Here is a 13,688-nt window from a genome sequence, read left to right on the forward strand (position 1 = left end):
CAGGTATCCATAGCTCTGCTACTCCCATTCTCATTAAATTGAAAAACTCGCATTAACAGGTGAATTTTCCATCATTGCAGCCCTCATCAGCCCCTCCGACACGTGGTTTTCCTTTGGTCTCTGTATTAACTGGCCGCTGCTGACACACTACTCTTTTAGTCCTCTCCATTACATCTAAAACATAGTCTAGACCGGTCTGGCCCTCCGCGCAATTCGCAGTCATACGGCCATTCTCCCCGCATTTGAAACAGCTCAATGTTTCCTACCTCCGGTACATTCTGAAATTAATTCAGCCTATCTGTATCCTCTTAACCTTGGATAACTTACGCACCACAAACCCAAGCATCATTATCGTGGCATTCTGCAACCCTCCGTAAGCCGGTCGCAAGGATGTAACTCTAAAATCCGCCTCCATGCAGTCAGCATACTTCGACACCGACTTGACCACCTCAGGAACTGTCGCGTCATGTTCTAAAGCTTTTATATAGTAGTATATAGGACGAGCTCGTTGACAGAGCTCTTTGACCTTAATCCCCTCAACATTTTGCCTGATGGACTGCTCTAACTCACTCGCTTGCTTTGCCTTGACACGCATTTGTATTTCATCAGCGTTCTCTTTCCTAACTGATATCACTTCAGCCACACTATTATCCACTCCTTCCTTTACGGATTTAACAGTTCAGCGAAGCTCCGCTCCTCGGCTCTAATCGACATTGTATGTGACAACTCACCCTGTCGGGTCGCCTTTCGCTCTCCAGTAGACTCATCGATGTATAACATCCTCTCCTTACCTGGCCGTCTACCACTGCACTCTAGTAATCTTTTCAAGATCTTTTCAAGGCTCCAGTTCTACAGCCGGGGACACAAGGAACTTCCACTCCCATATTTCCTAGTTACCTGGCGCTCCTGAAGCAGTCGACTATCATGCCGTCTACATCCTCTGAGTTCACTACTATCGTATAGATAGTACCTCCCACATCTATTTCCTCACCACCGAATACATCCTTGGGCGCACGACTGTCAACCAATTATAGTCCACTCTTAATCTCAGACTTATCTTCTAATTTCCTGACACTTGGCGCTATTCGATAAGCTGTACTCGTCTATTTAGCTGCAGTAGGTCGCAAATCATGTATTAACACAACGTCTCGTCCTTTCTTGTCTGTGAATAAAGTATTAGCCATTTTCATCATCTTGAGAATTTCCTCACCACAGTGCTTGGCAACAAGTATAGGAACCTCGTCGTCATCAATGCCCTCCTCAATTTCCTAATTATATCATCAGCCTGATCATTCTGAGTGTCTGAGTGGCCTTATCAGACCCTGGCCTTATTCCCGTTCTAAAAACGCTACATAACCTCTGATTCTCAGACCCTCTTAAATTACTTAAAGAATCACAATTAAACTTTCTACGGAACGCACGTTTAACTGTAACTACAGATTTACATTTAGCAAACTGAGAAATACAGAAGCCTTTCTGTATTTTGTTGTTCAGGAATTGTCATCTACGCTAGCGATGCTGTCAAGCGGAAAGACAGGGAATCAATCCTTGTGCACAACTAAAGCTGTTTTTTTTGCTCTTTCAAGTTTGTCCTTTTTTCCATTCAAGATATATTATAACAAATTAAAACCCCGGTATATCTTTTTTTGTATATATGGTACATTGAAATTGAATAAAGCTTTTATGTAGACAAAAAAATTGGTTACGAATCGAAGTATAGTAATCCAATACCAACCAATTAAGGATAAAATTATCCCCGACTATTATTTGAAATTATATCACGTAATAATAATGCTGCTACTCGTAAATCAAATCACCACCATATCTGTGGGTAAGAATTCGTACACTACCAGGTCAACCTAAAGATTAGGGATCTGACCTTACTCCAATGTGCACTAATGACTATGGGGATTGGGTAAATAGAGTAGTAAAAAAAGAACTCATTTCCTGGATTCTTATTTAATCAATTTTATAAAACAACAGACAACAGTTAAATGGTACCGACCCAACCCTTAGTATCTTATGTTACACTAAAAAATGTCGAGAAACATTCGATGAAATAATTAATTATTAAATTCAGTAGATTTTTATTGTAGTTTTCCCTTTTAATAAATAATAAAAATAACAGTCGTAATTTTGTTATGTTTTATTTAATTCAGAATGATAAAAATTCAGTTTTTCTCAGAATAACACTTTCTTATAGCGATTATTGGTGGGCGGTATGAAATATAAGTACTTTTTTTTGTAAGAGCTGCTTATAAAATAAAAATAATCTTTTTTTGTGATTTACTCATATCATCAGAAATATATTAAATATCAAAAGGCACATAAAAAATACTTTCTTTTATTTACACTGGGTCAGTATCAACTAGGCCACTGATATGGCCATAACAACAAAAGAACCATTTTGTAAGACTAGAAATAAATTTTGTTCCACGAAAAAATACAATGGGCTGTAGAAAACTGTTGTTAAAAATTTCTTTCGTTAAAATGTAAAACGTGGTAGCGTTTGAAGGTTTAATAATAATCGTCGTAGGAACACGAATCCCGTGGCTGAGTAGAGATGGACGTTTCGCGCGGAAGTCCCGATCGAATCCCGGTCAGGCATGGCATCTTTTCACATTCACTTTTAAGAGTTATCCTGTTCTAAACAAACCGCGTGGCGTTGTAATAGACTTCTCGAAAGATATGATTCCAAATTATATGTTTTGATGTTTTATGTTTGATATATTCATTTGAATTACGTTTTCATTTGGCGCCGACTGAATCGAGTAACTTAACAAACCGAGTTATGTTAGTGCGTTATTCACACAGGCTACAGTAACATCTCACTTCTACAAAAACAGCTAGGATAGCTCCTACACTGAATATAGTATAGTAATTCATTTGTTGAATATTTGTATGAAATATAAATACTTTATAAAAATAATGGGTGAAGCGAATAAGAAAATTATTTACTTTTACTAAACCGTTTTTCAGTAAATACTTAGCTACGAGGGAATAAGAATTAAAACTTTTTATTTTGCATCTTCCAGATTATTTACTGTTCTGCCTACAGTATACGTAAAATGTGAAGGCGGATCCTTTCTACAAGCTACCTCTACTTGCCTCCTTTACCACTACGCCTAAAAACCCGGCCCGCGGAACATGTGCTACTGATTGCCACAAAAGTAATGCGTATGTGCTATTTAAAAATAATTTAATTTTTAATTTTTCGTAAATAACTATGCCACGTCAAAGAAAATCATCATATAGCTTTTAATAAATGAACAACTAATTTTATATACTTAAAAATTACCAGAATATATTACGTTACTATAATTATGACGTCATAATTAGATACGGTGCAAGTCATTGTAAATTAACTGATCTGACTTTTGGAATATACTACTTTAACTGCTGGTGTAAGGAGAAGTCGCTGAATGATGTTAAGAGAAGTGGAGGGCATGCCATACCGTACTACGGACCCGCCTTCTGATAATATATTACAATATTACTGATATTACATTACTGTTAACTACATAAAAAAAATTGTCAAAAGAGACATACAATAAATGAATAAATACTTGTTGGTTGCCTCAGACCAAGCTTAAAAGTAGACTTTTCAAAGGTAATCATAGCTATTTATCTGAATTAAATCATAAAATTATAAAGCGCATCGGACTATTCAGTTGGATGATTACTTTCATATAGCACGGCGATTCAAAAATTCAGGATAGGCCGTGTAAAAGTGAATAAATATCTTAATCTTTTTTTATGTAGTTCACTTTCTATTAGCTGTGTCAGGGTGTAGCTCAGAAAATTAGGATTTGCTTCCTCGCCGCGGCCGGTCGACAATTCAAAGTCAGGACGTCCACCACTCTTGTGTTCTAACATTTACCTAGAGATCCAGGTAACTAATAAGTTCTATGTTTACTGATGATTATACCAAGAGGGATGAAGTTTGCTCTTAATCTATTCGTTTCAATAAGTTGCACAAAATATCATGTGACCCGTAATATAGTCATCAAAGTAAACATTTTACACACAAAACTTCATTTTTTTTATATTTTTCAACTGCCAAATAGCAAAAAAGATTCTGTATCATTCTGTATTAGCTCTAGGTTGTAACGGATTATACTGAAAATTTTCACTTAATTACTTCAGGCCAGGTGGTGAGCACCTGTTGCCGTTGAGTTTACGGAATACAAGAAAGTAATATTGTTTTCTCGTACTTCATTTCATTCAGTTACAATTTAACTATGTATATCCAACTTTAAGCCCTTATATTCATTTACTAACTTAGCTTTATCAGTTGTAGATAAATTATATACTCGTAATTTTCACCTCCTCCTCTATGAATCATGAGACCTTGCCGTTGGTGAGGGGGTTTGAGTGCTCAGGGATACAGAGTAGCTGGACCGAAGGTGCAACCATATCGGAGAGGTATCTGTTGAGAGCCAGACTAAGGAATGATTCCTGAAAGAGGGCAGCAGCTCTTTCAGTAGTTGTTAGGGGCGTGAGTCAGAATGACTTAAACGGCCATATCAACATCACTCAGTCCTCTGAGTACTGCGCAGCTGAAAGCAATGGAAAACTACAGCTGCTTTTTTTCCAAGAAAATGTGGCTCTCTGCATTTTCATATAGCAATGATGGAGACGCCTTCCTTGGTAAAATATTCCGGAGGTAAACTAGTCCCCCGTTCGGATCTCTGGGTGGGGACTACTAAGGAAGGGGTCACCAGAAAATTAAAAAATAACATTCTACGAGTCGGAGCGTGGAATGTTAGAAGTTTAAAAAAGGTTGGTAGGCTAGAAAATCTAAAAAGGGAAATGGATAGGATAAATGTGGATGTAGTAGGAATTAGTGAGGTTCGGTGGGAAGAGGAAGGCGACTTTTGGTCAGGTGATTTTAGAATAATTAACTCAGCTTCAAATAATGGGCAGACAGGAGTAGGTTTCATAATGAACAAGAAGATAGGGAAGAGAGTAGAGTATTTCAAAACGCATAGTGATAGAATCATTGTAATAAGGATAAAATCAAAACCTAAACCGACAACGATTGTTAATGTCTATATGCCTACAAGCGCCCATGATGATGATGAGGTAGAGTGTGTATACGAAGAGATTGATGAAGCAATTAATATGAAGAAAATTTAATAATAGTTGGAGATTGGAATGCAAGCATTGGAAAAGGCAAGGAAGGAAATATAGTGGGTGAATACCGGCTGGGCAAAAGGAAATAAAGAGGGGGACCGACTTATAGAGTTTTGCACGAAGTATAATTTAGTAATTGCCAACACCCAATTTAAAAATCATAATAGAAGAATATACACTTGGAAAAGCCAGGCGATACTGCAAGGTATCAGATAGATTATATCATGGTTAAGCAAAGAGTTAGAAATCAACTCGTTGACTGCAAAACTTACCCTGGAGCAGACATTGATAGCAACCATAATTTGGTGATAATGAAATGTAGATTGGGGTTTAAAAATCTGAAGAAAAGGTGTCAGATGAATCGGTGGAATTTAGAGAAGCTTGAGGAAGAGGAGGTAAAGAAGATTTTTGAGGAGGACATCGCAAGAGGTCTGAGTAAAAAAGATAAGGTAGAAAATGTAGAAGAAGAATGGGAGAATGTTAAAAAGGAAATTCTTAAATCAGCAGAAGCAAACTTAGGCGGAATAAAGAGAACTGGTAGAAAACCTTGGGTTTCAAACGATATATTGCAGCTGATGGATGAACGTAGAAAATATAAGAATGCTAGTGATGAAGAAAGTAAAAGGAACTATCAGCAATTAAGAAATGCTATAAACAGGAAGTGCAAACTGGTAAAAGAAGAGTGGATTAAAGAAAAGTGTTCAGAAGTGGAAAGAGAAATGAACATTGGTAAAATAGACGGAGCATACAGGAAAGTTACGGAAAATTTTGGGGTACATAAATTAAAATCTAATAATGTGTTAAACAAATATTACAACCGATTACGAAATATTGATATTGAAATAAAAGTTTTATAAAAGGAATTAGAAAAACTACGCGACAATTGTTTATAAACAATTAAGTATTGTAAAGCTAGTAATTTTTATGATATCTATAGTGATAATGATAAGGACAACCCTGAAGACCTAAAAAGAGCAATAAAAGCAGTAAAGAAGCGTGTCAAGAAATGTATTGAAAAAGGCGGGCCCATTTCTGACATTTATTATAAACTGAACGTTTAGTGCACTGGTCTAGTGTACTGTTTCTAAATATAATTCGAATTTTTCTATCTTTTCTCTGTTCTATTCAAGTTATCTTACATCATTTTGTTCAGAATTAAATTCTCTACAAGTTTTGTTTAAAAGTTTATGTGTTTATTATCCATTTAACAAAGATATTGTATGTCAAACATAAAAAGCAGGGTTTTTTACCCCAATTTATTGGTTTTTACCCCAAATTTCTCTAAAACTACTTCTGATACGGTTTTGGGACCTATTTTATTCAATTCTTCTGGTCAAAAGTTATAAGAAATCACCAATTATACCTTTTAATTATGTCCTAAAAATTTCAGTACGACCTCATTTCACCGGGGTCGCTGAAATCCCGCGATATTTTTCACCAGCCTTAACTCGCAAACGAAGCATTTTAAGACAAATGTTTATATGAACTTTTTTTTAATTATTTTCACGAGTAGAATACGTCGTGATACATTTTGTATATATATCTTTTTTTGGAATTATTTATTATTTTTAAATTAATATTCTCTATAAAATAAAGTAAATGTGGAAATTTTATGTTAGTAAATTTCATACGGTGGCAATTTTAGTGTTCCATTCTACTGAAGTTCAAGAACTGCTTGTGTTATAGTGTAACTGTTTATTAGGTAAAATATTGTTTCATTATGAATAAAATAACACCTTCAAATAGAACTTTAAACAGTCGAGTATAATGGAAATTGTCTGTGTGAGTACACTTACAATTTCTAATTCAAAATTAGCTCTGGTCCGTGAACGGACCAGAGCTCGGTTAAAGCGCAACATGCATACTCGTTCAGCTCCCCAACGAGTATTAGCTAAAACTCCCAGCATTCCTAGCATTTTTAGACATTTTAGCTTCAGCTCTTTTACCCACGTTAGTCATTGGTCCAACCAAAATCCCAAAACTCTAGGCCACATGCATGCTTCAACTGGTTCACCGTGAGAAACAGCTGATGATCAATATATTCCTTCCAGCGTAAAAAGCAAATATATTTTGTTTTCTCCGGAGTAAAAGTGATTCCAGTCGTTTTACACGATTCTAGACGGGTTATTGTGTTCTGGAGCAGTCTCTTGCCGATAGCTAAAGTTCTAGATGCAACGTAAATTGAAAGATTATCTACAAATAAAGAACACATAACGGGTTTTTGCACGCAGTTTGTTGTGGTATTTATGGCTACGGCAAACAAGGTAACACTAACAACACTTTCCTGAGGTATTCCGTTTTCTAGTATAATATTTTTGGATACCGTCGTTCCAACTCATGCTCGAAAGGACCGTCATATCAAATGAGGAAACCCAAAACAAACTTCTTGGCGCGGGGTTTATAAATGTTAGGAGAATCACTTATATACCCCATTCATATAGTTTATTTAGGATTCTTCTTCTTCAAACCATGTCTTACGTCTTTTAAATGATGCTGGTTTTTTTACAAAATACAGCAACGAGGCATTGGCGAAGTAGGAAGGCACATGAACGACAGATTCAAAAGAAAGTACATGATTGATTGACGATCTACTTTGGCGGAAACCTCATTATTCGGGCGCAACTAGGGCGTTTCTCTCAAGGTACCACATTCGTTCCATCACCTTGTACAAGGTACTGAGCAAGGAGATAGAACGATAACTTGACGGGCATGATTTATTTTTATCTGATTTCTGTACGGGAATGAATCGCTATCCTTCTGACTAAGAATCAGTAAAAACTTGATCAGAAAATATTCTATAATAAATACACAAAAAATGTCGTAATGCAAAATCCGGCAGGTGTAATAACATTCTAAGCCCGATATCATTCCGGGGAAGTGTCATGGGAATTATTCAAAGCATACCTTAGTTCATCAAAAGAATAAGGTAAGTTCAATTCATTTCGCGAGTGTCCAGTCACCAACGGGATATTTTCTACCTGTAACTTATACCTTATAAACTCAGAACAGTATGATGAGTAAAACTGGCCTAAACGAGTTTCCAAACGTGTCCGCCACATCAGTTGGCGCGGTGACGAGGAAGCCGTTTCTTCCAGTCCAATCGGCTGTGGTGATTGTCCTGATTCACGCATGGCCCGAATTTTTCTCCAAATGACCGATGATTTTGGATTTGGAGTTTGGTAGATTGTGCTATCATTCTTGTTGTATTGTCTAAAAGAATCTGTTTAGTCGATCCAGTCTGCTTTCTAAACTACCCACCTGCGTGGCTGACTGAGGCAAATCACTAAACCTGAAATAACAACAGGTCTGTGTTTCCAAAAACGTTTTTGGAAACACCAGGTAAAACGTGGGAGTAGGGTTGGTGAACAGGACAGATCAATGCATGAAAATACCTGATGAAGGTGATACAAATGTGTTGAATCGCCAATTATTAGGCAAGGTAAAGGAATCTTTACCTTGTGTGAAAACAAACTGGACAGATCATCCTCAGTAACCCCCACCGAGCTGTTCTAGTGGCTAAACTTGTCATCGTAAATCAGCTGACTTTGAAGTCAAGAGTTCTAAGGTTCAAATCCTAGTAAAGGCAGTTACTTTTATACGGATTTGGATACTATATCGTGGATACCGGTGTTCTTTGGAGATTGGGTTTCAATTAACCACACATATCAGGAACAGTCGACCTGAGACTGTACATGACTTACACTTCATTTACATTTACATTCACACATATCATCCTCACTCATCCTCTGCAGTAATACCTTATGGTGGTTCTGGAGGCTAAACAGAAAAAGAATGAAAGATCATCCTCACTCACTGATATGGAATTTGATGGAAGATATAAGTTGCAGATGTTCATTTTAAATGGCACCAATATATTCACTGGGACTGCAGGGATATTTGTCGATAGCGGAATACGTGTGGCTAATACGATTTCCTTTAGAAAAACAGCCAAACCTTCTTACCCTCTGCCCTCAGTTTGATGGTTGTGCCTTTCACAGATGTAACCGCGAAAACACACACCATCCTGGGGACATTGATGAGTTTCCTTCAGACACAATATTAAAGGATTTCCTTCCTTTAGAAGAATTTCGATATCCTCACAGACAGTATGGAAATCACACAAACATTCCACTGAATAATATTTATACCCATAAAAAATACTTTTTCTTATTACAACTTTTACACGCATATTACTTATTAAATACTATCCACTTTATTTTGATTTTATAATCTTTAGGAAGTTCTTTCTTTCTTCTGGCAATTCATCTATCACCATATCCTTGCAGAGACCTCAAGATGTTGGTGGCGATTTGGAAGCCTTTGAGGATGGAGATGCCATACCAGATGATGATGTTTTAATAGACATCCCTTAACAGGGATCTCGATAGTTTGCTGCGTAATCGATGCAGCAAGAATTCTATGTCATGGTGTACCGCCTGAAGTGGTTTTAGGTAAACCACCTTTCTAGCAGAAGTTACCTTCTTGCCCGTGCTCAATGCTGTAACTGCAGCCGTGTAATTACAGGCATTACTTGTTCTGATAAAACTACTACCAATTTTGTCAGCTCTTTACAAGATCCACATTCTTTCTCTTTTTGTCTATTGTTTAAAAGAGCCTGAATAAACCTAACACAAGGTTGCTCTTGCTAAGGGAATTTTTGAATTCCCGACTTATCACCAAAAAGGACACGTTCTGCTCAGTACAAATTTTCAAAATAGCTTTTCTTCTTTATAAATGAGGCATTGTTGAGACCTTGCCAAGTGAGGGCTTTTACAATTTATACATTTTTCTAGCTCAGATCACATGATGTTATTGTGTCCTGTACAGATGCAACATGCACAAACTTGTTCCTTCATGTAACTATTTTTATCATGACCAAAACCCTGACCCTGGAAGCATTGTCTAGGTTTTGATATATATGGTCACACACAAATCGACAGGTAACCAACTTTTTAATCTGTCAGTAATGGTTGGACTCGAAAAAGTTACAACTAGCGAAGATGTTGGTACATCAACATCATTCTCCTTTCTCATGATTTTATGCACTGAGTTGACTGACTGAGGTGACAACTACTCTGTAATTTCACGTAATTCTAAATCAGCCAAGTCACTTAAAAAGATCACTCCTGTGTTGAAATTCAGCGTCTTATGGGGATCAACTCCATTTTTCCCTACATACTGAAGGGCTAGCGATTTCCATCACTGTGTTTTCAACAAGCAGGGCGCTATTTCTTAGCTTTTTAACAAATTTTATAATTACAAAACTGTTACTGACCTACAAGCTGTTATGATGCTCTTATTTATAAGGAAGGGAGAAACCTTTCCATAGGATTTACCATCCTTGTCATTTCTCACCATAAGAAATCTTATATAGCTAAATTTCATCCCCTCCATAACGTTTCTTGTTTCTTTACTACTAGCTAAATCTTTTGGCTGACAGAGTCGGTCAAAGTCTTTTATAACTCCCAGGTTTTCTGGTTTGTTCAAGTGGACAAACAACCACTGAAGAAATATTTAATGGGACAAACATATGGTTCCTGTGAGTACTGGCAATATAACAGACCTTCCAGCAAAGCATGCACATACTGGAGCTAAGGCTGCATACACTGGGTTCACCCTGGTGCCCAGAGGACATCGTTTGAGACTCACTACATAGAGCCATCAGCCTAGTTTCCACCTTGGGTTATGGTAGTGTTTCTTAAGATGTCACAACACCGAGTGTTAAGTGTAAGAAGAAACAGTGTTGCTGTGTAAGGGTATATATTGTAATTTGTGTAGTGTTTGTGATGTGGTGTATGAGTATGGTGTAAAAGGTTCAGCAGCTCAGTGTGTAGTGGAGAAAAAAGCTGCATAGGCTAGGGCCATGGGGAAGCCAACCCCAAAGTCTTAAAGAGTGACTCCTTTTTATCTCTTCTGCTGTGAAATAGTATTAGATAGTTCACTCAAATAGTTGCTTTTGCTCAAATACCACTAAATGGATAATATTCTCCTCTACTTAATAATAAAAAATCAATCAGCTGTTTTATAAATATTTTAACAGCTGTTTAATTTAATTTCTTAATAAAAGTTCAGTTAATGTTAGTGTTTTAAATAGATTAAAAACATACATTCTCATATAAATGGCCACTATTTACACTAAAAAAATCAAGATACTTATATGATTTTGTACTTTCCAAATTTGTTATCTTTCTAGCATCCCATTATTGGCTTTGTATATAGTTCTGATTTGAATTACAAGAAGAAAAATATACCATTACCTACTGATATATGAATTATGTTTTATCTAGAAAATAAAACTGTTTTTATCAGTTAGTTCTCCTTAGTTAATGCATTTATATTTGATTATGGAGACAAGAAATAATTTAAACCATCTGAAAGAGAAAAGAAATGAAATAAATTTTTAATCATATGAACTTTGTTTTATAAAACTTTTTCTGATATTGTGTAGAAAAATTTTGCTTTATTCCTATTGCCTAGATTAGGAGAAAGAATTTATGTCTACCGAATTCTGGCTTCCTAGTTCATCAGAAAGTACTCATTTAGATACAAACAAAATAACTGTTTTTTTTTTTTTTTAAAGATTATATTATGCAATGTTCATTATATTATTTTAAAAGATATTGCTATTTTATAATTGTTAGAATAATTTATTCATAAATTGTTTTATGTTTCAGTATGTTACTATTCATTTAGTAAGGCAATCAATATTTACACTATGGACAGCTGTATTTATATTAGTATGTTTGCCATTTTTTGGATTTGGACTTTATTTTGAACCAAATAAGAAATCATGTGTTCGTTATAGAATGGCAACTTTGCCGAAAGATGTAGCCTATGCTTATCTTTTCCTTACTTTTGGTAAGTAATAAGAATATGTATGTATAGAATACATATACTGTCAAAGAAAATATTTTAGCTTTATTCTTTTGTTAGAGTTGTGATCTTAATTTAATTAAATTTGTAAAAAATATTGTATGTGGGTACATGTATAGCTTAAAAAATGTGAATTCACAAAAACTTAATTAAAATAAAATGTTCAGTGTCATTTCATTTCCATAAAAAAAATTAATCTTAATGTTATTGTAGCATAAATTTTACAAGAATATATCTTTTAAAGACAAAACTGAAGTCACAGAATCAATTTCAAAAAAGATATATTTCATTTTCTATTATTTTAAGATAATGGGTAGTGATATCTTGAGATTGGTCAGTGGTATTGTCAACTGCTTGAATCTGATTTCCTATAAAAGTCTGATAATGAATGAATGAAATCTATGTAATGTAAAGAATGAATAAATACATTATAATAATGGAGAAGGAACAAAAAAATATAACATTTTAAAATGTACAAATTTAAAAATAATAATAAAAATTCATTCATTATTTTCTAATTTTTATGTTAAAAGAATGGGATAACAAAACAGCATGATTTCTTTTGTTTTACATTTATAGATATAATAGCTTACCAGCTTTAATTGAAGTTGATTAAAACATAAGTGTTTATCTTCAACCTCGTATTATCTCAATCATTACTACTGAATACAGCAACTATTTTTGTTTCTTATTTTATAATTAATGGATCTTGCCATACATATATACATAAGTATCTAATTAAAAAAAAATAATAATAAAATAATAATAGTAATAATAAACTTAAAAATTAAATAATTAATCTATGAAATAAGTCTTATTTTGTCCTAAATAATTTTACCCCACCATAAATCCCAATCTTTGATGATAAAATCAATTAGAGCAGATTAATTTTTAGGTCACTGGAACATAAGGAGGTAATAATCATATTTAAAAACTATTCATATACTTTAAAAAATTATTTTAGTAATTATTAAATCTTTTTAGAATTTAACTACTTAATATTCAATATATTCCTTTCAGTTTAATTCATTAAATGCACTGCATTTATAAATGTATATAGTACTCAATATTTTTAAATTAATTTACAATTTTTTCTTTTTGTTTACTGCTTTCCTTTTTTATTATCTTCACTGAGTCCTTCATAAAAATCTCTGCTTGTTAATAATGAATTTTTTATTAGCTATCTTTTTTTATAGAAAATTAATTACAGTTTTTAAATTAGAGATATTTGTTGTCTCAATCAATGAAATAAAATGAATTATTCTATTGGAATTAAAACTTATTGGCAAATAATGAAACTGTAAAAATATTTAATTATATTTTCATTGTTTTTTATGTGTATTTTTCAAGTGTGAAAGATTAGATTTTTTATTTTATTTTTAAAAGTGATATTTTCTAGATTTAAAAACAGGTGTTTTATTCTCACTAATATGGTCAAGGTAATTAAATTTTTGTTATATTTACACACTTATAAATATCTGAAAGTATTTCAATGAAAGTTTTTATCTGTTGTTGACAAAACTTTTTGAAAATGTTCTATTTTGAATTTTGTTTAATTTTGCTTGGCTCTCTGCATTCTGTTTTATAGATACTTGCTTTACTAAAAATAAAGCAGCATATAGTTTTTTATTTACAAATTATTACATACACCTTATTAAGTTTAAGAAATGTTATATTGA

General features: G+C 34.2%; 1 protein-coding gene across 3 annotated transcripts in view; it reads left to right on the plus strand.

Moving 5' to 3' along the window:
• LOC142327762 (prostaglandin D2 receptor) overlaps window positions 1–13,688 on the plus strand; it is a 170,112-nt gene that overhangs the window by 140,772 nt on the left and 15,652 nt on the right. For all 3 annotated transcript variants that reach the window (XM_075371072.1, XM_075371070.1, XM_075371073.1), the window contains exon 3: window positions 11,811–11,994. In XM_075371072.1, coding sequence (XP_075227187.1) covers window positions 11,811–11,994 — 184 coding nt within the window. The remainder of the gene's footprint in view (window positions 1–11,810; window positions 11,995–13,688) is intronic.

This window comes from Lycorma delicatula, chromosome 7 (genome assembly GCF_047948215.1).
Source record: "Lycorma delicatula isolate Av1 chromosome 7, ASM4794821v1, whole genome shotgun sequence".
In the NCBI taxonomy this organism is placed as follows: domain Eukaryota; kingdom Metazoa; phylum Arthropoda; class Insecta; order Hemiptera; family Fulgoridae; genus Lycorma; species Lycorma delicatula.